Consider the following 27,099-nt stretch of genomic DNA (forward strand, 5'->3'; position numbering starts at 1 on the left):
ACATACCCCAAATTAAGTACTCGTTTCTTGAAAAATAAAACAATAATATTTTGCTCGGTGTCTTCTAGACACATTTTTATTATGAAATATTTGGCTTGTGTCCTCAAGGCACATAACAATAACACAAATATTTTGTGATATCATGGGACATAAATGGATCTTTAACTTCAATATCCAACGCTCATAATTACATTTCTTCTTGAGCTATGAAAAATAATTTTGAATTGTGTGATATGTCTCAAATCATTGAATTACAAAGAAAGTCCTTTCGAGTACGTATATATATATATATATATATATATATATATATATATATATATATATATAATCTCAAGATTTGAGTTTTATTGCTTAAAAATATGTACTCGATTTGAGCCTGAAGGCTTGATATAAACACTATATAGTAATTGTCATGAAATAATAGTACTATAATTAACTCAAATCTTCATATATATCATTGAACCACAAACTGAATCGTTCTTTCGAGTACAATATATTATTCAAATATCAAAGTTTGAGTTTTATACCTTGAATTTATGTACTCGATTTAGGCATCAATCCTTTATAATTGATACTTAATCGTAAAATAATAGTACCTTGAGTGGGAAATATCCATTAACTCAAATATTCAATGTTAATTATCATCACTTAGACCTTGAGTCTAATGTATTCAATTGAGAATTCTAGTCCTCAAATTTAATCTAGGCCTCAAGCCTTTATATTTGATATGCCTCCACATAAACTTTCAAGCCTTCATATTAACACTAGGCTTCGAGCCTAAAATTTATGAATTTTGAGTTCTTTTTCGACTGGTGGAGCTTTTCAAGTTGCATAAATTAGAGAGCATGTGGTTTTTTTTTTTTTTTTAATATATCACTCAAATCTTCGAGTCACTTGATTGCACGTGCTCGATATGGGCCTCAAGACTCAATATATAATAAAAATCGTAATAATATAACATTCAAACATTCGAGTCACTTGATTGCACGTGCTCGATTTGGGCCTCAATATATAATAAATTGTTATAGTACATTGATCATGAACGAATAGTACTATAAATGGGGAATACCCTCTAACTAAAATGTTCAAGAGTCTTATTATTTAGACTTAAAGTCTAATATACTCAATCGAGAATTTAATCTCGTATGTAATCTAGGCTCTAGGCCTATAATCGTCCATTTTGTTTTTAGAACATTATGTTCATCTCAAAAAACAAATCCGCACAAGGGACAGCTCTGGCATAGCTGAGTATTTTAAGCATATCTCTCTTGATCGAGATCTGATTTTTATGATTCAAAATGTTCCGAACAGCCAACAGAAAATTCTACAAATTTTGTATTTTGAACTTTCTGAAATTCGGACAGTATCAGGTCCAAAACAGACGTCGAAGTACAGACTCGTGAATTGCACGAAAATTCAACTACAACAAAAGTAAGATAGTTTATATTTTATCAATTCAAAACAAGAATAAAATATTTAAAACCAACTCCCTTTCATCTTCTATGGTTATGGAGTCATCTTCCTTGGACCATCTTTACTCGAAAATTTAAGTAGAACAATCGTGCTGATAACGTGTTGAGAAACTAACAAAGGATATACAAGAAGAAGAGAACAAAGTAGCGAGAATATGTGATATATTATTCCATATCTTCAAGTGTACAAAATACAATACATTGCACCTAATTTATAGGTGTAGAAAAGCTAGTCAAAGGTCATGAGTTACAAGACCTTAATGATGAATAATTGTGGAGGTAATGTGGATTTAATGGAGAGTGTAATGGTGGTCATCCATAACCTCCAAGAATTCATTATAAAAAATTTCATTCGTAAATTTATAATACGGAAATAATAGAGTTAAGTTTTTTAAAGGTTGTCGAATTTTTTTATTATTGCATGTTCATTATTTATATAATGGCTAGAAGGACATTTTGGAAAGAAAAAATATTGCATCATCTAAAGTCAATGTTTTATTATTAAATTTTATCAATGAGGGGTAAGTGTTATCAATCCATATACGATATATGTTCTTTCTGAAATTTGATTATAATAAATATATTTTCTGTAATTAAATAACTATGTATATTCTTGTATTAACCTTTGAAGGCAATTAAGTATTTCTGAAATTTAGTTAATACTCCATTTGTTCCATAATATTTGTCTTTTTTTGAGAATTTCTTTTGTTCAATATTATCTGTCACTTTACAATTTCAATGCTGCATTAATTGCTTATTTTTCAATTTTACCCTTATTAACTGTATAGCAATCTTCCTGCATTAATTAATAAACAAGGGTATTTTGGTCCATCAATATTTATTTTCCTAAAATCAAGACATATTTATTGACATTCTTAAGATTTGTGCCAAGGTGAAAAACGACACCTATTTAGTAATAAATATATTTTCTGTAATTAAATAACTATATATATATATATATATATATATATATATATATATATATATATATATATATATATATATATATATATTAAGCTGTGAAGGCAATTAACTATTTTTGTCCTCATTAAAAAAATTCTAACGAGTGCTTACCACGCGTGGTCTAAGCGCGTCAAAGCTCAACGCAGTTATGTTCTGTCAACTCTTCTGTTCCGCCCTGCAGCGCTGCTGCATGGTGTACCGCTCATCAAATCCGGGCGTGTCCGTACAGTCCCATCGTCCAGATATCGGCACCCGCGCATGTTAGTACCACCGCACTCCTCCCGTGGCTGTGTACGCATCCCCCGCGCACTGTAGCCAAGGTATGCCATTACTACATAACTTCAACTCCTTCCTCAAAAAACATAAAAAAAGAAAAGCAATTTTTTTTTTTCTTTTAATAGCAAACATCGTTCTCCGCAATGAAACCCAGCATCTTTTTCTACCGGAATCAAAATTCACAAACCCTAACCCTCTTTCGAAAGGAGCAGCTGAAGAAGAAAGGTAAGAAATTTCTTCTATACTTTTTCACACACGCAGAAAGGTGTGTGCTGTGTGTACTTTCGCGTGTGCTAATGCGTGTTTTTACGGTGCGGTGGTGTGTGTGTGTAATTGTGTATATATTGGCATCCCCTTTTTTCTTCGTTCAATGGAAAATATTTATCAACACAATTAGTAATTATTTTTGTTGATTATTTGTTGAAGTGTTTTGAATTTATAACATTCTTAATTGATTGTGATTAATAGTTTGAAATTAAACTCAATTTTAGTATATAATTAAATATGTTAGAAAATTGATTGTCCTGTTCGTTTGGTGGTGGTGAGTTCAAAGTTGAAACAGTATAAACATGTTGGAAAATTAAACTGATGCTGCTTCGATTCAAACTCGGTCGAAGTTTATTCAGTTTTTTAAAACTATTTTTCGTGTATTTTTCAAAATGAAATCCATTACCAGCTCCGTTTCATCTTCTTTTAGTATGTGAATTCGGGTTACGTGATGTGATCTTTATTATTCGTTCGAATTGGTTCAGATTTTCGAAGATTCGTTGTCGAGCTTTAAGTATATATATATATGCTATGTTTCAATCTGAGGAGCGAAAGGAAAAACCGTTACAAGAACCGAAAGAAGAAGAGGAGCTCGAATTTTCTTGGGGTATCAAAAAGGAAGTTATCACTTTGTATGAATCGTTCACTCTAGACGGTACTGAGTACTTCCTGTACGACTGCGTGTATTTGTGGCGTGCCGGTCAAGACGAGCCTGACATCGGTAAGCTTGTGAAAATATGGGAGACGGAAAATCGAGAGAAGCGAGTTGAAGTCGTGTGGTTTTGTTAGTTTGTGAGGGGTGGTGGATAGTAATTTGGAGATAGTTTGATTTATTTGGAGAGAAGGGACAATAGGACTTAGTTGAAGGAGAAGGCTTTATTAGTTTTGATTTTGAGTTGATGCTTGTTTACAATGCCTCATAGCCTATTTATAGGCTTCATGGATGAATCTAGAGAATTGCTAGAGTAGTCCTTCTCTAGAATTCTCCTTACAATTCTACATTTTCTTGAATATTCATCTATGGCTAGAAGTATCTAGCTAGCTTGAGTCCTATAGATTATTCTAGATACTATTTTACAAGACTAATATTTTTTTAATTATTCCAAAATTGGCATTAATTTCAACACTCCTCCTTAATGCTCATTTTGGAAATACCGAGCATCGTACGCAGTTCTTCAAACTTCGGACGCGGAAGGGCCTTCGTGAAAATATCTGCATGTTGTTTTTCTGTCGGGCAGTAGTTCACTTGAATTTCTTTGTTTGCTTCTGCTTCTCTCAAGAAATGGTACTTGATCGCTATGTGCTTAGTTCGGCTGTGTTGAACCGGATTCTTCGCCATTGCTATTGCAGACTTGTTATCGCAATAGATTGTCGTCGGCTTAGTTTGTTCCTCGCCCATATCTGCTAATATTCGTCGTAACCATATAGCTTGGCTTGCAGTTGTTGCAGCTGCCATATACTCTGCTTCTGCTGATGATTGCGCCACACTTTCTTGTTTCTTTGATGCCCATGAGAATACTCCGGAACCAAGAGAGAATGTGTAACCTGAGGTACTCTTCATGTCATCCAATGATCCGGCCCAGTCACTATCGGTGTAGCCTATTAAACTCGAGCATGTTACGTGCTTGTACCAAATTCCATAGTCCTTCGTTCCTTGCAAGTACCTAAGGATCCTCTTTGCTGCTCCATAATGTACTTGACTCGGACTTTGCATGAACCTGGATAGTAAACTTGTGGCGTACATAATGTCTGGTCTTGTAGCTGTTAGATATAGCAGGCTTCCTATTATACTCCTGTAGAGTGAATCGTCCGCCTTTGGTGATCCATCTTCCTTTCTTAGTTTTTCATTAGTTACTACAGGTGTAGCAACTGGATTGCAATCGTGCATTCTGAACTTCTTTAGTAAACTCTCGATGTACTTTCTCTGAGCGATGAAAATACCTTCGTCTTTTTGGGTTATCTCGATGCCGAGGAAATAATGAAGTGATCCGAGATCACTCATCTCAAATGTCTTCATCATATCTTCCTTGAATTCTTTAACCATACTCTCATTGTTTCCCGTATATATAAGATCATCTACGTATAAAGAGACAATGAGTGTATCGGTCGTACCATGTGTCTTGATGTAGAGAGTAGGCTCACTTTGACTCCTCCTAAATCCTCGACTCGTGAAATAAGTATCGATCCGACTGTACCAAGCTCGTGGGGCTTGCTTTAAGCCGTATAATGCTTTCTTGAGAATTAAAACTTTGTCTTCTTTTCCTTTCTCCACGAATCCTTGTGGTTGTTCCACATAGATTTCCTCTTCAAGATAGCCGTTGAGAAAAGCTGACTTGACGTCCAGTTGATAGATTCTCCATTTCTTTTGTGCAGCTAGTGCAATAAGTGCTCTTATTGTGTCTAAGCGTGCAACGGGAGCAAATGTTTCAGTGTAGTCGATACCTGGTAATTGTGAGTATCCTTTGGCGACAAGTCTCGCTTTGTGCTTCTGAATCGAGCCATCCGGATTGAGTTTTGTTTTGTTGACCCACTTAACTCCAATGATATCTTTGTTAGAAGGTCGATCTACCATCTCCCATGTCTTGTTCTTCTCGATCATCCGGATCTCTTCTTCCATAGCTTTTACCCAAACTTCTTGCTTTGATGCTTCTTCAAAGCTCCTTGGCTCCATAGTTGCAAAGTTACATGACTCGTAGATTTCCTCGAGCGATCTTGTTCTTAGTGGTGGTGACTCTGGTGATGATTCTTCTTCGATAATTTCTCCACGTCTAGTAGTTCCACTAGGAGTCTGTGTTTCTTCCAACTCTACTGTTTGATGTTTTGTTGATGGTCCTTGTATTCTCGGTACCATGATGTTTTGTTTCATTATCTTTTCTTCATCCCAGTCCCATGTGGCTTTCTCGTCGAATTCTACATCGCGACTGACGATAAGCTTCTTAGTCTTGAGATTGTAAATCCGGTATCCCTTGGATTCTGTACTATATCCCAGAAATATTCCTTTTTCTGTCTTTTCTTCAAGCTTATGCCTCTTGACTGCTGGAATGTGGACGTAGCAAATACTCCCAAAAACTCTTAAATGTTTCGCTGACGGCTTACGACCACTCCAAGCTTCTATAGGTGTTTGATTTTGCACCGCCTTAGTTGGACATCTGTTGAGTAGATAGACAGATGTGTAGACTGCTTCTGCCCAAAACATTTTCGGCATTCTTTTTTCTTCTAGCATAGATCTTGCCATCTCCATCACCGTTCTGTTCTTTCTTTCGGAGACGCCATTTTGCTCAGGAGCGTAGCCGACTGTTAGTTGGTGTTCAACTCCTTCATCTTCGCAGAACTTGTTGAATTATTTAGAGGTGTATTCTTTTCCTCTATCGCTTCTTATAACTTTAATCTTCCGATTGCTTTGATTTTCTACTAGATTCTTGAACTTTCTAAAGATATTGAATACTTCCGATTTTTGTCGCATAAAGTAGACCCAAGTCATCCTTGTATAGTCGTCAATGAAGAGAATGAAGTACCTATTTTGCGTCAAGGATGGAGTCCTCATCGGTCCACAAACATCAGTATGCACGAGCTCTAGAATCTTCTTGGCTCTCCAAGCCTTGCCTGACGAAAACGATTTCCTCTGCTGCTTGCCGAGTAAGCATCCTTCGCATACGTCATCTTTCTCGTGAATAGCCGGAAGATCTTTCATCATTTTCTTTTGGTGAAGAATCTTTAATCCATGAAAGTTGAAATGTCCGAACCTCCGGTGCCATAGCCATGACTCATCTTCTAGAGCCTTCATGGCTACTTCCACGTGCTGCCAGTTTATAGGAAAATTTCTCTTTTGTTGCATTTTAACTTTTGCTATTTCCGTTCTTGTATTTTTGTTATCATATATTGTGCACGAGTCTCCTTTAAAGAGTAGAGAATATCCTTTCTCCATCATCTGACCCACACTTATGAGATTCGTGTCGAGTTTAGGTACGAGTAGGACATCTTGAATAAGACGCGTACCTTTCTTAGTATTGACAGCAATTGTGCCTAGACCTTCAGCTTCCACCAGGGCTCCATTGCCGAGTTTTACTTTTGTCTTCATGGACTTGTCTATATCTTGAAAGATCTCCTCGTTACTCGTCATGTGATTACTGCAACCACTATCGATGTACCAAGTGTCATTTTTTACTTCAGATGCAGCATGGCAGGCATAGAATAGATAATTTTTCCTCTCATCTTGTTCTGTGAAGTTGGCCTGATGACTTTGTCTGGAGCGGCAATCCTTCTGGGCATGTCCGAATTTTCCACAATTCCGGCATTGTAGTTTTCCCCGAAGCCAGCAATCTTTTTCGAGATGACTAGTTTTCTTGCAGACGCGACATGGCGGGTATTTGGATTTCGTATCATCATATTTATCTCCTCCATTTTCTTCAATTCTAGAATTTCCACTTCTAGAACTTTCTCCAAATTTTCTTTCCTTATATATTGAATTTTGAGACCGAATTTTGAGTTTAGACTGAAAGGCATTCTCCATTGAATCACTTTCACGCCTACTCAGTCTTTTCTCATATGCTTCAAGAGAGCCTACCAACTCCGTGACAGAGAGAGTGGCGAGATCCTTTGTCTCCTCAGTTGTTGTAACGATTGGATCATATTTTTCCGGCAGACTGATTAATATTTTCTCGACTACTCTTTTATCGGAAATATCTTCTCCATTAGCTCTTAACTGATTAACTAATTCCCTTAGTCGAGAATAATATTCATTTACGGTCTCGGAATCCTTCATTTTCATATTCTCCAAATCCCTTCGTAGAGTTTGAAGTTTAGTAGTTCGTACCTTTGCATTGCCTTGGAACTCCTCCTTCAGGGTATCCCACGCTTCCTTTGCACTTGTAGCACCGCAAATTCTTGGGAAAATTGAATCCGCCATAGCCATTTGAATGTTGTAGAGTGCCAAGTTGTCTTTTTCCATATCCTTGGCTAACTTATCTTTCTCCACTTGAGAGAGTTTAGAAGTGTCGCTAGGAGTAGTGAACCCTTCGTCGACAATCTCCCATAAGCCTTGAGATTTAAAGAAGGTCTTCATTTTGATAGACCAATAGTCATATTTTTCTCCAAAGAACATAGGAAGAGCAATTTGGTTGTTAGATAGTGTATTGGCCATGGTGTAAGTTAATGGAATAATATAGGATGGTTTTGGAAATAGTATGTAGTGAAAGGAACACCCAAGTCTTTGATCGAACGGGGCTCTGGTACCACTGTTAGTTTGTGAGGGGTGGTGGATAGTAATTTGGAGATAGTTTGATTTATTTGGAGAGAAGGGACAATAGGACTTAGTTGAAGGAGAAGGCTTTATTAGTTTTGATTTTGAGTTGATGCTTGTTTACAATGCCTCATAGCCTATTTATAGGCTTCATGGATGAATCTAGAGAATTGCTAGAGTAGTCCTTCTCTAGAATTCTCCTTACAATTCTACATTTTCTTGAATATTCATCTATGGCTAGAAGTATCTAGCTAGCTTGAGTCCTATAGATTATTCTAGATACTATTTTACAAGACTAATATTTTTTTAATTATTCCAAAATTGGCATTAATTTCAACAGGTTTTTTCGCCCCGTTGATATAACTAATTGGTTAGGAGATATTAAGCCGTTTCGAAGAGAGATTTTCCTTGCTTGTGGTCAAGGCAAAGGTCTTTCGAATCTCGAGCCGCTGGTAATTTTTCCACTACAATAATTTCTCCAATGATTCAAATACGTTAGCTTCATATAATCTCACAATTACGGTGTTCCCTTTTCCTTTCCATAATTCATTTATTTTTTCATGGACAAATTCCTTTTCTAACATATACAAAGTAGGATTTTTCATAATTTCTTTTATGAATATACTATTTTAGTATTTTGAAATTAACGAAAAAGTTACAAAATATTTGAAGTATATTCTTCATGTCTTTATAAATTTTAAACAAGAATCAACACAATAAGAAAACAAAAATTTCAGAAGTTATTAGATGATACAAAATATACTTAATAAAATAACTAGATAATTTCTAAAATCATAATTAAAATTCGAATACTTGTTATACTTGCACCATTCTATTAACTATAGATGAACATAGTAAAACAAAAAATAAAACTAAAATTCAATTTTTTTCATTCGTAAATTTATAATACTGAAATAATAGAGTTTAGTTTTTGAAAGGTTGTCGAATTTTTTTATTATTACATATTCATTATTTATTTGTTGAAATATTTTGAATTTATAACATTCTTAATTGATTATGATTAGTAGTTTGAAATTAAACTCAATTTAAGTATAAATATGTTAGAAAATTGATTGTCCTGTTCGTTTGGTGGTGGTGAGTTCGAACACTATAAATATGTTAAAATATTAAACCGGTGCTGCTTCGATTTAAACTCGGTCGAAGTTTATTCAGTTCTTTTTCCTATTTTTCTAAATAAAATCCATTATAATATGCATCTTCTAGCTCTGTTTCATCTTCTTTTAGTATTTGATGAGGCCTAAATGTTTGGTTAGCTTTCGATTCAACGGAACTTAGAAGCGAATTATTGTTTTTGCTTTATACTTGTGCATTGCTTTTGTTGAACGTTATTGTATTAATTTTAAATTTGGAATTAATTTATGCTTGATTAGCTCACCTTAGGGAATTTATAATACGAAATATTGAGTAGTGAGTGATTTGGGATACGATTTGGGACTTCTTTGAACTGATAGAGTCTTTCAAGCAGACATTTGATCGAAATTTTCCTTAGAACCTTGATTTGAACATTGGAGAAACGGTGTTCTTTCTTTTAACCAATACTTGATAGGGTAGAATAGATAGATATTCTTGAAAAATTACCCCTTGGTGTTTCGTTGGAAAAATTGTTAAAGTCCTTCTTCCTCTTCGAAAAAGACCCACAAATTATGCAATTGTTTCAAGCATCCAATATTTGTAAATAAAAAATTATGCTTACATACATATATTTTTTACTCCAAATACTCATCAATTTTTCTTACTTTACTAATATCGAATATTGAGCTATTGGGATCATTGGGGCTTTAGGCTTTCAATTGTATTAGGCTTTTTGGTTCAAGGTAGGAAATATGGGTATAAGTAGTTATGCTTCTTGAATTAAGTTGATTACGCCAAAATTTGAAAGATAGATGTTTGAAACAATGAATGCATCTCTAATCTCTAAAGACCTAATAAACTTGATTCTCAAGATTACAAAAGTTTTTTTTTACTTTTGCTCTTGAGTGGATGGATCGAGCTTTCAAAACAATTCAACTCTTAGTCATTTCTCTCCCTTCCAGTCTCTTCTTCTTCTCTACTTTTATTTCTTTATTTATTTATTTAGTTTGAAGAGGAAGAAGGACTTTAACAATTTTTCCAATCAAACACCAAAGGGTAAATTTTCAAGAATCTGTATCTATTCTACCCTATCAAGTATTGGTTAAAAGAAAGAAGGCCGTTTCTCAGAGGCTCAAATCAAGGTTGTATGGAAATTTTCGATAAAATGTCGGCTTGAAAAGCTCAAACGGTTCAAAGAAAGCCTGAATTATATCCCAAATCACGGAGACTGGCGGAAAAAAAAAAGGTCAACATCGGAGATCGATGGCAGAAAAAAAAAGTCAAAATTCGATTTTTTTTGGTAAAATATGATGAAACTGGATTAACAATTAGGAATTGAGTTTAATGGGTTGAGGATAATTTTATCATATACATTAAATTTGACTTTATTTATCATATATATATATATATATATATATATATATATATATATATATATATATATATATATATATATATATATATATATATATATATTAAAGGGATGAGCTTATTAAGAGAGATATAACACATAAACCTAGAATAATAAAGATGGTTGATCAGAGTGCTCCTCACGAAACCCCAAACTTTGACCATATACATTTTTGGGTTAAATACAATTTACACCCTTAAACTATAAGGTTGGTAACACTTACCCCTTAAAGTTACAAATACACTTACCGCACGCCCCTATTTAAATTTGATGGTAAGACTTTGACTTTGAATGTGTGACATTCTTTCTTCCTAGAGTACACTTCTAGTTATCATATAAAGATGCATATATAATAATATTTTTTCAACAATCTTTCACAAAATAAATTTTATAAAATACAATAATTATTAAAAATATTATTTTGATTTATGTTTAACTCCACATTTTAATTACTATACGACCCTAATATAAATAAAAATCTCAATTACTTAAAAAAAATATAAATATTTAATATGTTAAACATTTGCAAGAAAAAAAATATTATTTTCAATACTTACATGTCCAACTTTTTTTTATAACGACTTTTTATTTGAAATTTTATTTTAGCTAGTTATATTTAAATTTTCACAATAAATTAAATATTTCGACGTTCAAATTGTGATTTCTTAATTTTTGAATATATTTTGTGTATCTCGGAAGTAAAAAGTGGAATTATTAAAGATACTTATTAAAATAACTAGAAACTATAAAATCACAATTAAAATTCGAATAATTGTTACACTTTTTATTAACTATAGATGAACATAAAGTAAAACAAAAAATAAAACTAAAATTCAATTTTTTCATTCGTAAATTTATAATACTGAAATAATAGAGTTAAGTTTTTAAAAGGTTGTCGGTTTTTTTTATTATTATATATTCAATATTTATATAAGGGGTTGGCTAGAACAAGTACCAAAATTTTCTCAAAATTTTCTTACTTTAATACTGATACGCGTTTTCCTCACGTATAAATTACCGCAAGTATACAGTATTGCATTTTGCAGAACAGTGGTTCCGGATATCGATCCACATGGACCTTGTAGATTCACATCCTGAGTAGTGTAATTATATTATCGTTATATTATCTAGCCGATCGTAAATATTTGGAATGGTGATAAACCCTAATTTATAAGCATGCAAGATCGTAAACATGCAAATATAGAATGTACGTAAATAAAGTACCAACAACTCAACGCGGGGGGACTTCGATTTAAAAGGGACTTCGATTTAAAAGGGACTTCTAGGGCCAAATCCACATATGTATAATCAACAACGATCTACAACCGTTATCTAAAATCACATTCCTATTCGTTAACCTAGACGTTAATGTACTCTAACCCCCGTCTCTAGTGTAGTTAGAGTCTACTCACAGGTCCGACGTCTCCGTTCAGAACCAACTATTAAGAGAGCATTTAGGTCAAGTTCTTAAGGGCTACCCGAAGTGCATCACGTCTCCGTTTCCACACCCCGAGCTATGTTTTCTTAACCTCAAACAAGAAATCCTCTCTCGAGTTCATTCATATCTAATATCATCCGAGAGCTTATCAAACAATCAGAAGCATATAATACAGGAAAACATAAACGAAATCGAAACACGACAAATAGATAACAGAAATGACGATCGAAATCAATATATACAAGGCTTCATTACCCTAGAAGAAAATGTTGTTAGTTCATAACAAACATAGAGTCAAAAGAATGTACAAAAGAAATGAAGAACAAAACGTAAAGAAATTGCGTAAGAAAAACCCAAGTCGAAACCCCCGTTGATGATTCCCGCGAAGAACTGTCGAAAACCGTAAAGAGTCGAAGAAGAACGAAGATTGAGGGCTTGCTTCTATTTATAGTAAAATGCAAAGTTTCCTCAAGAAGCTTTGCTTTTCAAAATATCTGCCCTCGAAAATCGTGCCAGATCGCGATCCAATAAAGTCAGATCGCGATCTGGCTTTTCGGAAAAAGGTAAATCGCCTTCCAAGATCGCGATCCAGGAAGTTCGGATCGCGATGTGCTCCAATTTCTCGATGCTACTGGAATTTGCCACCAGATCGCGATCCGACTTTCCTGGATCGCGATCTGGGTCTTAATTTACTGCTCACTGGAATTTGCATACAGATCGCGATCCGAAGTCTTAATGGAAAAATCAGTTTCGCTTCCAAATGGCTTCGACTCGGCACGAAAAGCTAACAAAACCTAAAAAAGGAAATAAAACAAGAAACACAATAATATATACAAATAAAGCCGAAACTCGGACGAACGAAGACCAAAACTCGAAGATTTGATAAGCAAAAATCGTGTAAAACAAACACTTATCAAATACCACCATAAAAATAAATAGATAATAAATAGTTAATGACATAAATACCCTTAATGAAAATCAAAACCAAATATACATTACAAATCTCATTTTTCTTTCTTCAATGCCAAACACACAAATCCCCTCAAACCCATCTCCCTCTTCACAAACCCCTCACCTTCTTCATCTTCTTCTTCTTCTTCTTTCTACCAACAAATCCTTCTAAAAAATCTTAACACTAATGAAATCAAAACCTTACATAACTTACAAAATGGAGTCAAATGACAATATAATAATGGTTTACGAGCAATGAGAACCCATTAAGGTATGTATCCATGTCTTTTTCAAGCTTAAAATCCGATCTTGAAGATTGTTTTTTAAATCCGCCATAGATTTTCGACATACACAGGTCGAATTTTTGATCAATTTTCGACACCAACTTGTCGAAAATTGTATTAAAAACACAAAAAACCAAATTCAGCACTTAGAATGCCTCAAGATGCAGTATAGTCATCTGATAAGATAGTTGTGAAACACCTTCGGAACCCCAGAGTGGCAAATAAGTTTGATTTCCCGAACTGCTAGCCGATAACACCAAAGCGTTGTAACATGTTGCTACGACCACGCCCACGTCCGTGATAGTCATCCACTTTTCAATTGGTGCTTGAGCGTTGACCCAATGGGTGACTTTCGCCAACACCTGATATACATAATTACCACCACCGAAATAATCCTTGAACAAGACCTCGTTTCTTCTCATACAGTTATAAATATTCAATCTAACCTCCATCCAATCATCCTCGTGATCTTTCACTGCACACGCAACGCTTCTATAACCACAATTACCATCCCCTCGAACGTCCGTCCATGTCACAACCTCAGTATGATCCACTTCAATTTCAGCCGTATTGTGTTGGTTTTCCTGAAAAAAAACGTAAAAATAATTAATAAAAAAGAAAAAAAAAACGACGGGGGGCCCAGACGCCCAAACCGGGCGACCGAAGCAATGTTACACGCCCGGTTTGGGCGTGGAACAGTGGTTCACACACCCGGTTTGGGCGTGGAACAGAGGTTTGCACGCCCGACTTGGGCATGTATTACAGAATCGCGCGCCCTAGTTGGGCGTTTGGTTTTTTAGTCCAGATTTTTCGATCTAAATGATGAAATTTTTACCTCGTTGTGATGTGTATCCTAATCTTCACCCGATGAGCTCATTTGTGTTCGTATATCAGTTCAACAAAGATGATTTTAGACCAAATTAGTGAGGAGAGTGATTTTGTCTAGAGAGATAAAAAAAAAAAATTGAATGAGTTGCAAACAGCAATTTTCTGAACCCAAAGTAAGTCCCTTATTTAATTATAGAAAATATATTTATTATTAATTAAATATCAGAAAGAACATATATATTATAGGGTTTGGTAAGAGTTACCTCTCATTAATAAATTTAATCATAAGATATTGACTTTAAATTAGACATGGCCACGGCCCGGGTTTGCGCAAAAGTGCATCCGCAACAACATTCTGAAAATACGAACTACAATACTATGACTTTAATACGCATCAACAGATCACAGCAAAAACACTAGATAAAAAAGATACAATGGAGTGTTGCAGTAATACTCGACGTTTACGTTTACGTGGATTTTTTTTTTGGATTAATTTATATTTCTGTTTTTATTGGTGGATTTGGTATCTTTTAGGTACAAATCGAAAATTAGGTGTCCAGGAAGCAAAAATGATCAAAGGGTAAGAAAAGAGTTGCAATTAAGAAAATAAAATCAAATTAGAAGAGAGAATCCCACAACATCTTCCGTAGTGTCCACGAAGTCGAGCATAACTCTCTCATCCGGACTCCAAATCGACTGGTTCCGGTGGCATTAGAAAGCTATTTCAGTGGGCTACCATTCCCGTCTAACGTGAAAATTCCAAATTCGGACTCGAACATGGTCAAAATTGGATAACAAAAGCGATCATGAAAATACGTACTACAATTCAAGGACGTGAATGCGCATCAAGAAACGTGCACAAAAACACTCGCTAGAAAAGATACGCACATGAGTAAAAGTTCAAAAGCATGCACAAAAGTGCTCACGCAAAACTGCATTCGCAAAAAGGATCATGAAAACACAAACTACAATCCTAGGACATTAATACAAATCAATAAACATGCACAAACACGCTCCCTCAAATGGACATGCACAAAAACGTACATGTAAAAAAACATGCGCAAAAGTGCATCCGCAACAACGTTCTTAAAAACACGAACTACAATATTATGACTTTAATACGCATCAACAGACAACAGCAAAAACACTAGATAAACAAGATACAAGATGTCACTTTGTGTATGTGAAGATGACTGACAATTGTCCACTTCCTCCATTTAACTTGCAGTGGCGGAGGTACAACAATGATAGTGTTGCATATTTGACAGAGGCGCTGCGAGGTAGACGTCAAGTGTGGGATATCCTAAATAGTGTTTGATTTTGTTTAGTTTTATTGGATTTAATGTGTTATAGTATTTTGTTATGTCGAACTTGGTAATTTTTTATGTGTTAAGTGTATATTTTTACATTCTTAAGTGTATAATGTTAAGTATATATTTTTGGAAAAAAAAATGATTTATTGTGTTTTAGGTACAAATTGATGAATTGGATAGATAAAGGGTCAAAACTACAATTTTGGAAAACAATAATTTATTGTATTGTAGGTACAAATTGACGAATTGGGTAAATAAAGGGTCAAAACTGCAATTTTGGAATTATAGCCCAGACGGCCGTCCGGGATTTCCTAGGCAGTCTCTGCCTGTGGGACGGCCGTCCGTGATATTAGTATAAATCTCGGACGGTCGTCCCACAGGCAGAGACTGCCTAGGAATCCCGGACGGCCGTCCTAGATTTAGGTGTATTTCTCAGACGGCCGTCTGGGCTATTATTCCAAAATTGCTATTTTGACCATTTATTTGTCCAATTCGTCAATTTGTACCTACAACACAATAAATCATTTTTTTCCAAAATTGTAGTTTTGACCCTTTATCTATCCAATTCATCAATATGTACCTAAAACACAATAAATCATTTTTTTCCAAAAATATAGTTTTGACCATTTATCTATCCAATTCATCAATTTGTACCTAAAACACAATAAATCATTTTTTTTTCCCAAAAATATAGTTTTGAACCTTTATTCATCCAATTCGTCAATTTGTACATAAAACACAATTTTGACCCTTTATTTATCCAACATCATTATCAAATCCGAAAAGAAAACAACAATCTAACATCATTATCAAATCCGAAAAGAAAACAACAATCCAACATCATTATCAAATCCGAAAAGTAAACAACAATCCAACATCATCAACCGTGATCATCGTCCAATACTAAAAAAAAAAAAACAATCAAACACCATTATCAAATCCAGAAAGAAAACAACAATCCAACATCACCGAAATCTGAATAAAAAAAAAACAGCAACTAAGTATACCTCGTCCGACGTCTTCCCTGAGAATGTCGCACCGGTGAGTCTCCTGCATCTTGCTCGTCATCAACATCTATATCAGCACGCTGCAACTGTAAATACTCAGCAAACGGGGTGCACATATCCTGGATCGTCCTGAAGAAATCATCGGGTATGGCGCGATATCCTGGAATAGTCGGCGGAGGCAAGTGATCGTAAAAGTATGGATGCAACACTCGGGTGATGTCGTATAGAAACGGAACTGCAGATGGCTCCGCTTTCTCCACCGGCTCGAAACTAGGATCTATACGGGGGTGGGTGCGGACGAGATACCACGGAAAATAACGCTCGTCCGACTCCCAAGCCGGAGACGCTAAACGACCATAATAATCTCCATCAAGCATGTGCACGTGGGGGATACTCCAAAGTTGATCGCCAGACTCGTAGTCAACTTTGTAAGATGCTAATTTTCTCTCCTTCTTAGCACCTCGAAGCGGAAGAATAGTGGGGGCAGGAATAATCTGAACAAAGCCGAACTGACGCAATGCTCTATCAGACATGTAAGGCTCGACAATATCTATCCAACGAATAGTCCCGTGATGGAGGGTCTTGTCAACATCACGTGCCACATTCAACCCAAATGGCGTCCAATTGACCTATTGTATCAATAGACATGTATTAATAAAAAAAGTAAATACATAAATATTAAATTATTTAAACTTGTCACTTACATCTGATGCACGCATGGAATCAAGGCGTCGACGGTACTCGAGAACTATATCTTCGTCCTTAGGGATATGATGTGTCACATGCCACCTCTTGCACAACGGTTCCCCCGGTACATGTGCATCAACCATCGGAGGCCGGAAACACGGAAAATACTCATATATCCAACACTACATGAATAATATTAAAGAATGTTAAACATAACATCGAAACTTATGAACAAAACAGTTCGTTGATTAATAAAAATTAAAAAGTACCTCTAACAGCGTCAGACAACCACAAATCTGCGCAGCCTCAGCTCGCGAAGTCATACCCAACTGTCGGTACAAAAAGGCCAATGTAGCAGAACCCCAAGAATACTCGTGAATCTGATCGATGTACTCTAAAAGTGGGATAAATCTGCTTTCACCTTCGATCCACTTTTGTCGACGAACAACAGTTTTTCGAGCAAGTAAGCGATATATGCTCGTACGCGAAACTCGGGTGGAAACGTAGGATTATTATTGTACATTACATCCAACTCATCTAACCGGGGGCCACCACCGTACCACCACTGCTCCATAAGTGCATCGTCAATACCAAAATCTCTCGCACCTGCCTCAATCGCATGTGCCTTATCCATGTTAGTGTTAGGGCGATGTCCACTAACTGGCAAATGCATTATGTAATGCACATCGTGGAGAGTAATTGTCATCTCTCCGAACGGCATATGAAAGGTGTTTATGTCTGGCTGCCATCTCTTAATAAAAGCCTCGATAAGTGGATTATTGTGCTGAGGGAGAGAACAAGCACGCAAGTGATACAAGCTCGTTCTCTCTAGTAGTGCAACAGAACGAGCATCGATGGGGCCCGACCACTTGTCGTGCGACCGCAACTTAAGCATATGTCGTGCATGTTCAATATATATTTAATTTAATTATAAATCAATCAAGTATAAACAAAGAATAAAATTTATTAAAATTAATAGGTATTACCTTTCCCTCCCAAATGTCGTAGGCCACATGTGCTCCGAAACTCGGAATCAACTCAGGCAGCTCAGGTCCACCGGGCGTCCGGCCAGTCAACCGCCAAGGTCGAGAAGGAACCTTAGATTTCCGAGCGGGGCGAGATTTAGGATTTTCGACAGGAGTAGAACCACCGGAAGTAGTAGCAGCTCTAGTCAAAGTAGGAGGCGGAGCCGGATCGTCCTCGTCACCGTCATCTAATGGAAAATCAGGAGTCGGAAAATGATACTGCCCCTGAAAACGAACTCATGCACCATCCTCGTCCTCCTGCGGATCCATATGTGCATTCATCTCCGCCTAGGCCTCCGCTTCCGCCTCTACCGCCGCAAGTGCACGTTGTTGTTTAAAAATTACTGTTATTTCGCCACGCCTCGTAGAACTAGTAACCTTTCGGTTATGTGTTCTACCCTCTCGTTGTGCAGTAGATTCTTCCATCGGATCCGCAGAGGAACGAATCATAGGCCCATTTCCCTTTCCCATTTTCATATTTTTAATCTAACTAGACATCCTGCAAATATAAGAGATATTTGAAATAAGTAAAATTGAAATTATATAAAAAAACAATTGAAATAAGTAAAATTGAAATTATTAAAAAAAATATTGAAATAAGTAAAAATGAAATTATAAAAGAAAAATATAGAACTAAGTAAAATTGAAATTATAAAAAAAATTGAAATTAAAAAAAAATATAGAAATAAGTAAAATTGAAATTATAAAAAAAAAGATATTGAAATAAGTTAAATTGAAATTATATAAAAAAAAAATTACACTGCCGAACGCCCAGACCGGGCGTCCAAACCGGACCCGAATGCCCAAACCGGGCGCCCATTTCCGGACTGGATGCCGGACCGGGCGTGCACACTCTAAACGAACGCCCAAACCGGGCGTGAAAAATACCGGTGAACGCCCGGTTTGGGCGTTCAATGTGCGAAAGTTCCACCCAAAACAGCCCTAATTTTCGATTTTTAGGGTTGTTGAACATGCAATTACACCCAAAATTTCCTACCCAATGCAATTAAAACGTTTAGGGATGAATTTGGCTTGCTTTTGCTTGAATTCGAATTTGGATGAATTTGGATGAATTTAGCTTGATTTTGCTTGAATTCGAATTTTTGGAATTTTTTTTTTAGGGAGAATGCTTTTTTTTAGAGAGAGAAGTATTTTTTGGGGAATGAGTTGCAAATAGCAAATTTCAGACCCCAAAAAGCATTTGACTTAAATAACTATATGGCGGCGGTTATATGCAAACCCATTTTTTTATCAGTTCAAGACCTCTGACGTAAAAATACTAATTTACCCTTAATGAAATTTAAAATTTAATAAAAAACACAAAACATTAGAAAAGAAAAATAAAAATCATTTCCTTTGTGCAAGACCAAATAAAATACATAAATCCAGAAACCCCTCTTCCTTATTTCACGACTTAAAGATCTCCTCCTTCTTCTCCTTCTTCTTCACAAACCCACCAAGAAATCCTACACACCAAAATTATCAAATACATACTAAACATTCACGATGGAACCAGAAAAACAATGATATGGTAGCTTACAAGGGTCGAGAACACAATGAAGTATGTTTTAACCGTTTATTTTTGCTTTTGGGTTGTTTTTTTTTTGTTAAGAAAAAAATTCGACGATAAAAACAATCGGTCTGCAAATACCGATTTTTGTTACTAAAGTCGGTAACCACATACCGATTATTTTAATAAAAATCGGTACTTAAGAACCGATTTTTGTAGTACAAATCGGCATGACAACACCGATTTGTTTTTGCATTATCGGTATTGTCATGCCGACTTGTACTACAAAAATCGGTTTTTTAGAATCGATTTTATTATCTGTGTTTTTTTCAGTGTTCTAAATAGCGGTCGTGGCGGTCGATATATCGGCCGCCATATCGGTATCGGTTATAAACCTTTATGATTTTGTTGAGGCGGTTTGGAATATCGTTTTTTTACGGCGAGGCGGTTTGCGGCGGTTTTTTGGCGGGTCAAACCGATATATCGGTCAACAAATCGGTTTTTTTTTTTTTTTTAATTTAAATTAAAATGAAAAATATGTTTTGTTTTTTTTTTATTTTTCTCCAATTCTTTCAACTTCTAAAACCAACCAAGTACTACCCCGCAATTTGTAACTGAAAGAAAGAAGAGCTTGGCGATAACCCAAAACATGAGTTTATGCTTTGTTGTGTTTATATTAATTGTTGATGCGAAAGACTTGCGTAGTATTTGTATTTCGTAAGAATCTTTTATTATATTATAATCTTATTATTTTTAAATTTTTGTTATTTATTGAGTAATTAGAATTATATAATAACATATGAATGATAGGATATAATTATGTTTAAATATTCTTTTATATATATTTTGAGTATTTACAAATAATATTTAAAAATATATTACCCTAAATTTAAAAATCGATTTATTTCCGATTTATCTCCGATAAATCACCGCCGCGCCGATTTATCGTGTGGCAATCCCTAATCGCCACGAACCCGATAACCGCCTTTTAGAACCTTGGTTTTTAAAGACTGTTTTCTCATATTTTCGTGCAGCAACCTAGGGGATTGATGGAGGATTATTCAAATGAATTATCTAACGAATAAATATTTGAGACACGGAAAGCTCTACTCGATTGGGTTAAAGGAGTTGGTAGCCGCCACCGAATGGTGATAAACATTTTTGTTTCAAATATTTAAAAAATATCAATTAACCAAATATATAATTTATTATTTAAAAAAACAAATCCGAAAAATATCGGTATCCGAAACCGATTTTGTACTCAATAATCGATATTAGAACGCCGATTTTGACTTGTAAAGTCGACATTGTGTCGCCGATTTGGTTAACAAAAATTGGCTAAGACGTCGATTTTCGTGTATAAAATCGGTTTGGGTAAACCGATTTGGGAAACCAACGAAAACAAAAAAAAAAAACCAATTTCAATCTCAATTTTTTTTTTCAAAATCGGCCAAAACATTGCAACCCAACAAGAAATAAGCATAGATTAATGTTCATTCATACATATTTTAATCAAGAATCGATGCTCGATTAATGTTTTCAAATAAAAGTTTGGTAAAAAGGACATCGATGCTCGATTAATGTTTTCGAATTTACAAACAAAAGTTTAGTAAAAAGTACTTACTTGTTGGTGGTGGTGCGGTGGGTGGGTCACTGGTCATCGCCGGTGCGGTGGAAGTTTGCTTGAATTCGAATTTTCGGAATTTGTTTTAGGGAGACAATGTTTTTTTTTAGAGAGAGAGAAGTGTTTTTTGGGGAATGAGTTGCAAATAGCAAATTTCAGACCCCAAAAAGCATTTGACTTAAATAACTATATACTCCCTCCATTCCATTTTAATTGTCTTTCTAGAGAATTTTTTTCATTTCAAAATAATTGTCACTTTAGAATTCCAATGAAGTATTTATTGTGTTTTCTCAATTATGCCCTTATTAATATTAAGAGAATTAATAGTTAAACATTTAATAAAAATGGTTTTTTTGTCATTTTATTATGATTTTTCTAGAATTCATGCACTATTATTAGTTTTCTTAATATGTGTGAATTAGCCCAAAAAGACAATTAAAATGGAATAGATGGAGTATATCCTTCTATTAGACAATTAACTATTTCTGAAATTTAGTTAATAATAAATATATTTTCGTTAACAAAATAACTATTTTTGTCCTCATTCAAAAATTTCTAATGAGTGCTTACCACGCGTGGTCTACGCGCGTCAAAGGCTCAACGCAGTTATGTTCTGTCAACTCTTCTGTTCCGCCCTGCAGCGCTGCTGCATGGTGTACAATCAAATCCGGGCGTGTCCGTACAGTCCCATCGTCCAGATATCGGCACCCGCGCAGCGCATGTTAGTACCACCGCACTCCTCCCTTGGCTGTGTACGCATCCCCCGCGCACTGTAGCCAAGGTATGCCATTACTACATAACTTCAACTCGTTCCTCAAATCAAAAAAAAAAAAAAAAAGGAAAAGCACATTTTTTTTTTCTTATAATAGCAAACATTGTTCTCCGCAATGAAACCCAGCATCTTTTCTACCGGAATCAAAATTCACAAACCCTACCCCTCTTTCGAAAGTAAGAAGGTAAGAAATTTCTTCAATTTTTTTTCACACACGCACAAAGGTGTGTGCTGTGTGTACTTTCGCGTGTGCTAATGCGTGTTTTTACGGTGCGGTGGTGTGTGTGTAATTGTGTATATATTGGCATCCCCTTTTTTCGTCGTTCTAATGGAAAATGTTTTTCATCGTTATGAGTAATTATCTTGTTGATTATTTGTTGAAATGTTTTGAATTTATAACATTCTTAATTGATTGTGATTAATAGTTTGAAATTAAACTCAATTTAAGTATAAAATCAAATATGTTAGAAAGTTGATTGTCCTGTTCGTTTGGTGGTGGTGAGTTCAAAGTTGAAACAGTATAAACATGTTGGAAAATTAAACTGATGCTGCTTCGATTCAAACTCGGTCGAAGTTTATTCAGTTTTTTAAAACTATTTTTCGTGTATTTTTCAAAATGAAATCCATTACCAGCTCCGTTTCATCTTCTTTTAGTATGTGAATTCGGGTTACGTGATGTGATCTTTATTATTCGTTCGAATTGGTTCAGATTTTCGAAGATTCGTTGTCGAGCTTTAAGTATATATATATATGCTATGTTTCAATCTGAGGAGCGAAAGGAAAAACCGTTACAAGAACCGAAAGAAGAAGAGGAGCTCGAATTTTCTTGGGGTATCAAAAAGGAAGTTATCACTTTGTATGAATCGTTCACTCTAGACGGTACTGAGTACTTCCTGTACGACTGCGTGTATTTGTGGCGTGCCGGTCAAGACGAGCCTGACATCGGTAAGCTTGTGAAAATATGGGAGACGGAAAATCGAGAGAAGCGAGTTGAAGTCGTGTGGTTTTTTCGCCCCGTTGATATAACTAATTGGTTAGGAGATATTAAGCCGTTTCGAAGAGAGATTTTCCTTGCTTGTGGTCAAGGCAAAGGTCTTTCGAATCTCGAGCCGCTGGTAATTTTTCCACTACAATAATTTCTCCAATGATTCAAATGCGTTTTTTGTATTTTTATATTTGTTTTGTGAAGGATACCCACTATTTAAATGTTTGTTCGTTTGCGAGCAAGAAATGTTGTTCGAGTACTTGAAATGTTATGTTGAAGTGAGTGAATATTTATATCGATTGTTTATTTCTGAAAATCACATTGTTTTTCCCGAATGGTCGTCTAGGAAGCGATAAGTGGAAAGTGCAATGTTATTTGTTCGTCTGAGGATAAAAGAAATCCTCAACCATCCGAAGAAGAATTGAAAATGGCTGATTACATATTTTATCGAACTTTTGATGTCGCACAGTGCACAATATCGGGCAAGTTTCCTAGTTCGATTTGTGGAGTTGAAGGTTAGTCAATCTTAATGTGTGTGTGTGTGTATGTGTGTGTGTGTGTGTGTGTGTGTGTGTGTGTGTGTGTGTGTGTGTGTGTGTGTGTGTGTGTGTGTGTGTGTGTGTGTGTGTGTGTGTGTATAATTAATGCAACTTATGATTCTACCGGATATTTAGAGATGGCATAATTAACCAATGAATTGATTGCTATGCAGTCGATCATTTCTTTAACAGGAAGAAAGACACGAAATCTAGTGTATGTGCTGAACCTAAAGGACATTCAAAATCCAGGAGTGAAGAAACACCCGTTAGAGCGACGAAAAACGAACAGTCTGCCAAAGAAGAAAAAATTGCAGATAGTAAGCAATTGTTTCGTAACCTACATAAACTTTACAATAATAAACAAATTGAAAAATGGTGAAAATAAACTATTAAAATCAAATTCTACGTTTATCATAAATATTTATTGATATTTGCATGCAGGGTTAAATGTAGCAGCGACTTCAGGTGAGCAGACGAAGAGTAGTACGAAAGAGGGGTCTCGTCCCGTAGTTAAAATTAAATTCAAGAGACCTGCAGATTGCCTTTCGGCAAGCCCGTCTGGCGTCAGTCCATTGAAGAAACGAAAGCTTCTTCTAGGTATCTTTTAATTCGTCCCTTTTAATCGGCACTCTGTTTTGGATTTATTTGATGCCAAAAAGTGTGATGTGTCTAGCTGAAGGTTCCGGAAATGATGGACAACCTTATACTTCACTGTCTCGAGTTTCTGGACCTGAGAAACGTATGAATGACAAGGATTCTGTCGGAGAGAAGAAATATCTGTCTACTGGGGTAAGTTTGGACAACAAATCGAGAATGTTCGTTGACAAAGGAGCTGGCAGTAAGCAGCATATGACACAAACAACGCGTTACAAGTACACGGAAGTCACGAGAAGGCCCGGTATTGTAAGTATAATCTATATTTAGGTAGCAAGGATATTATTGACAACAAGATGAATTTGAAATATTTGAATGCATTATTAGACTTTTTTTTCATATTTATATTCGTTGGTTTGCAGGATTCAAGTAAATGGCTCAAGCTAGAGGTGAGTTTTTTCGCCTTGTCGAATTAACTTCTCGTAAAAGTTGAATTCCTTAGGCTTGCATGTAGTTGAATTCCTTAGGCTTGCATGTTGCAACAAATTCAGTGTTGAAACCGAATTCCCGAGTGAACTTCTTTCTAGTTATCGCAATTCTACGCACGACTGATATAAATAGTACTGCATGTTGCTTTGGCTTTACTCACGTCAACGGCATCACAGTGTATATGTTTGATCAGGTGCTAATATAATAATCCCATCGAACTTCTTCTAAGACACTTCTTTATGGCTACAACCGTTGATGTATTATCACCACAAAAGTAAATGTAGAAGAACATTTTGTGGGAAATGGGATTTTCGTTGTTATTCTTATTTTGGGTAAATCACGGGCACCCCTGAAGTAAGGTCGGGTTACAAAAAAACCCCTCATGTTGGGTAATTACAACCACCCTACAATTATGAATTTTCTTACACGTACCCTTGTGGTGTCAAATTTAGGGCAATCTTCTGATTGTGTGGAATATTCTCTAGTTTGTACCCGTTTTACCGCCGTTTTATCCCATTCGAGTTCCACATTTTGAAACAAGATTATCATAAGATGTATCTCTTGGCTTGTAAATTTTAGATTGTGGTGCATCAGAAACTGCATTTTTGCACAAAACGAGTACAAACTAGAGAACATTCGAAGATTTTGTTGAACTTGACACCAAAAGGGTGGACATGTAAAAAGATTCATAGTTGAGGAGGTGGTTGTAATTACCCAAATAGGAGGGAGTTTTTCATAATTTGGCATTACCTCAGGGGTGACCGTAATTTACCCTTCTTACTACTAACTTTTCTTTTTCAGGTTTGGGAAGGGGAAAGGTTGCGCGAAGCCAATGAAAAAGGAACGTTAATCATATTAGAAAACCTTGATCCTTCATTCACATCTGCTGAAGTGGAGGTATTTCATACATAAGTTCAAGAACTTTATTTTTTTTGTCAATCTTCTCATTTATGTTTAATTTTTTTTGTAAATCGGGAATTATATGCAATATCGAAAAAAAATGCAAGTAAACATGCTGAACATATGAAACTACTTTACGTCCCTCGGAAGTTCAGTGTTAAAGATTACTTGTCTGTATATCAGGATATTGTTTGGCATGTATTTCAACAAAAGGTCAAGGCAAAGATGGTACAGCCAACCGCCGTTTCCAGTCCACACAATGGTATAACAGTCATCGCAGCCTTTCGTTCTTTTTTCTGCAATTTACACACCTCCGTTTTTCTTTTTTAACTAATTAAAATATTCCCAATAGGACAAGCACTTGTAATTTTCAAAACGAAAGAAGCAGCAGATAATGTCATCTCACAGTTGATCAATGGCTGTCTTATGCTCGGCGATGGAAGGTTATTTTAATTGCCCCTTTATTCAATGATTAGTTTTTTTTTCTTTTTTCTATTCAATGATAGTTTATAGTTGCTTTTCTTCAATTAATTTCGTCTCCTAAGGCCTATTGTTGGTCGAAGAAGAAAACTCGGGAAGTCTGGTGTTTCAGGCGGATTTCTTGGTCATCTTAGGATTGATCGAACAAAACCATATAGGCAACGTGAAGAGATGGTAATAATAATCCATGCTACTTTCGTTATTTTTTATTTTTGAGATAAATTAACTCATTTTTCGGTTCTTTTCTGAAGAGAAATGCAGTGTCGACGTCACACTTCTCACAGTCCAATACAGTCGAATATGAGATGGCCATACATTGGAGTGCGCTTCATGAAAAATCAAATATGTGGTGGGCCGCCTTGTACGAGGTACGTAGTAATCACGGAACAACATTCATTCAATACTAAGAATCCACATTTAAAAACAAAAATCTTGGTTTTTGTTAGCAATTAGAATAATCCATTTGGTTCGCAGGGACAAGGCAAAGAGATTGAGGATTTGACTAAACAGATGAAGATCCATCACCTGGATCCATGTAAGACAATTCCTTTGTCTGAAATCTCATTTTTTTTTTTTGGTTTTCGATATGGATTGAATTGTTTTTTCGTCTTTCAGGATATTGCTTTTGTTATAGTTTTTTTGTACATGAGAAAAGTACGAGAGGGTGTACCGTTTGGACAGTATAGGAGGCAACACCCGGGGATTTTTGCAGACTTGGTTGGATATGAAGAAGTAGAGGAAATTGTATGCACTTCTTTTTTGGCTTTCCCTGCTATTTTTAGTTTCGTTTGTAGTAAAGTCAATATAAGAAAAACTTGTCCTGTAATGTCATCTGCGTTTAGTCGAAGTTTTGGTAATCGTATTTCTAATTGAGAATACGAAGCATGATCAATGTGGTAATATAGTATATGATCTTGATTCACCTGCATTTTTGGTTTGCTTCCACTGAAATA

General features: G+C 35.5%; 1 protein-coding gene across 1 annotated transcript; it reads left to right on the forward strand.

Moving 5' to 3' along the window:
- Nucleotides 1-2,909: 2,909 nt before the first annotated feature.
- On the forward strand, nucleotides 2,910-27,068 carry LOC105969768 (protein ANTI-SILENCING 1). The gene is made up of 14 exons (XM_012994548.2): nucleotides 2,910-2,936; nucleotides 22,869-23,274; nucleotides 23,491-23,659; nucleotides 23,857-24,000; nucleotides 24,125-24,280; nucleotides 24,357-24,586; nucleotides 24,700-24,726; nucleotides 25,568-25,663; nucleotides 25,850-25,928; nucleotides 26,019-26,109; nucleotides 26,212-26,320; nucleotides 26,398-26,514; nucleotides 26,621-26,681; nucleotides 26,762-27,068. Coding segments are annotated over exons 2-14 (1,641 nt in total). The 5' UTR covers nucleotides 2,910-2,936; nucleotides 22,869-22,914; the 3' UTR covers nucleotides 26,764-27,068.
- Nucleotides 27,069-27,099: the final 31 nt, after the last annotated feature.

The sequence above is a fragment of the Erythranthe guttata genome, chromosome 2, assembly GCF_056151865.1.
Source record: "Erythranthe guttata isolate IM_541 chromosome 2, IM_541, whole genome shotgun sequence".
NCBI lineage: Eukaryota > Viridiplantae > Streptophyta > Magnoliopsida > Lamiales > Phrymaceae > Erythranthe > Erythranthe guttata.

Excerpts from the sequence above, each read along its gene's own strand:
- LOC105969768 (XM_012994548.2), top strand. The coding sequence starts at position 22,915 with ATGTTTCAATCTGAGGAGCGAAAGGAAAAACCGTTACAAGAACCGAAA. Across the intron at positions 23,275-23,490 it reads TTTCGAATCTCGAGCCGCTG|GAAGCGATAAGTGGAAAGTG; the intron begins GTAATTTTTCCA and ends ATGGTCGTCTAG. Across the intron at positions 26,110-26,211 it reads CTTATGCTCGGCGATGGAAG|GCCTATTGTTGGTCGAAGAA; the intron begins GTTATTTTAATT and ends TCGTCTCCTAAG.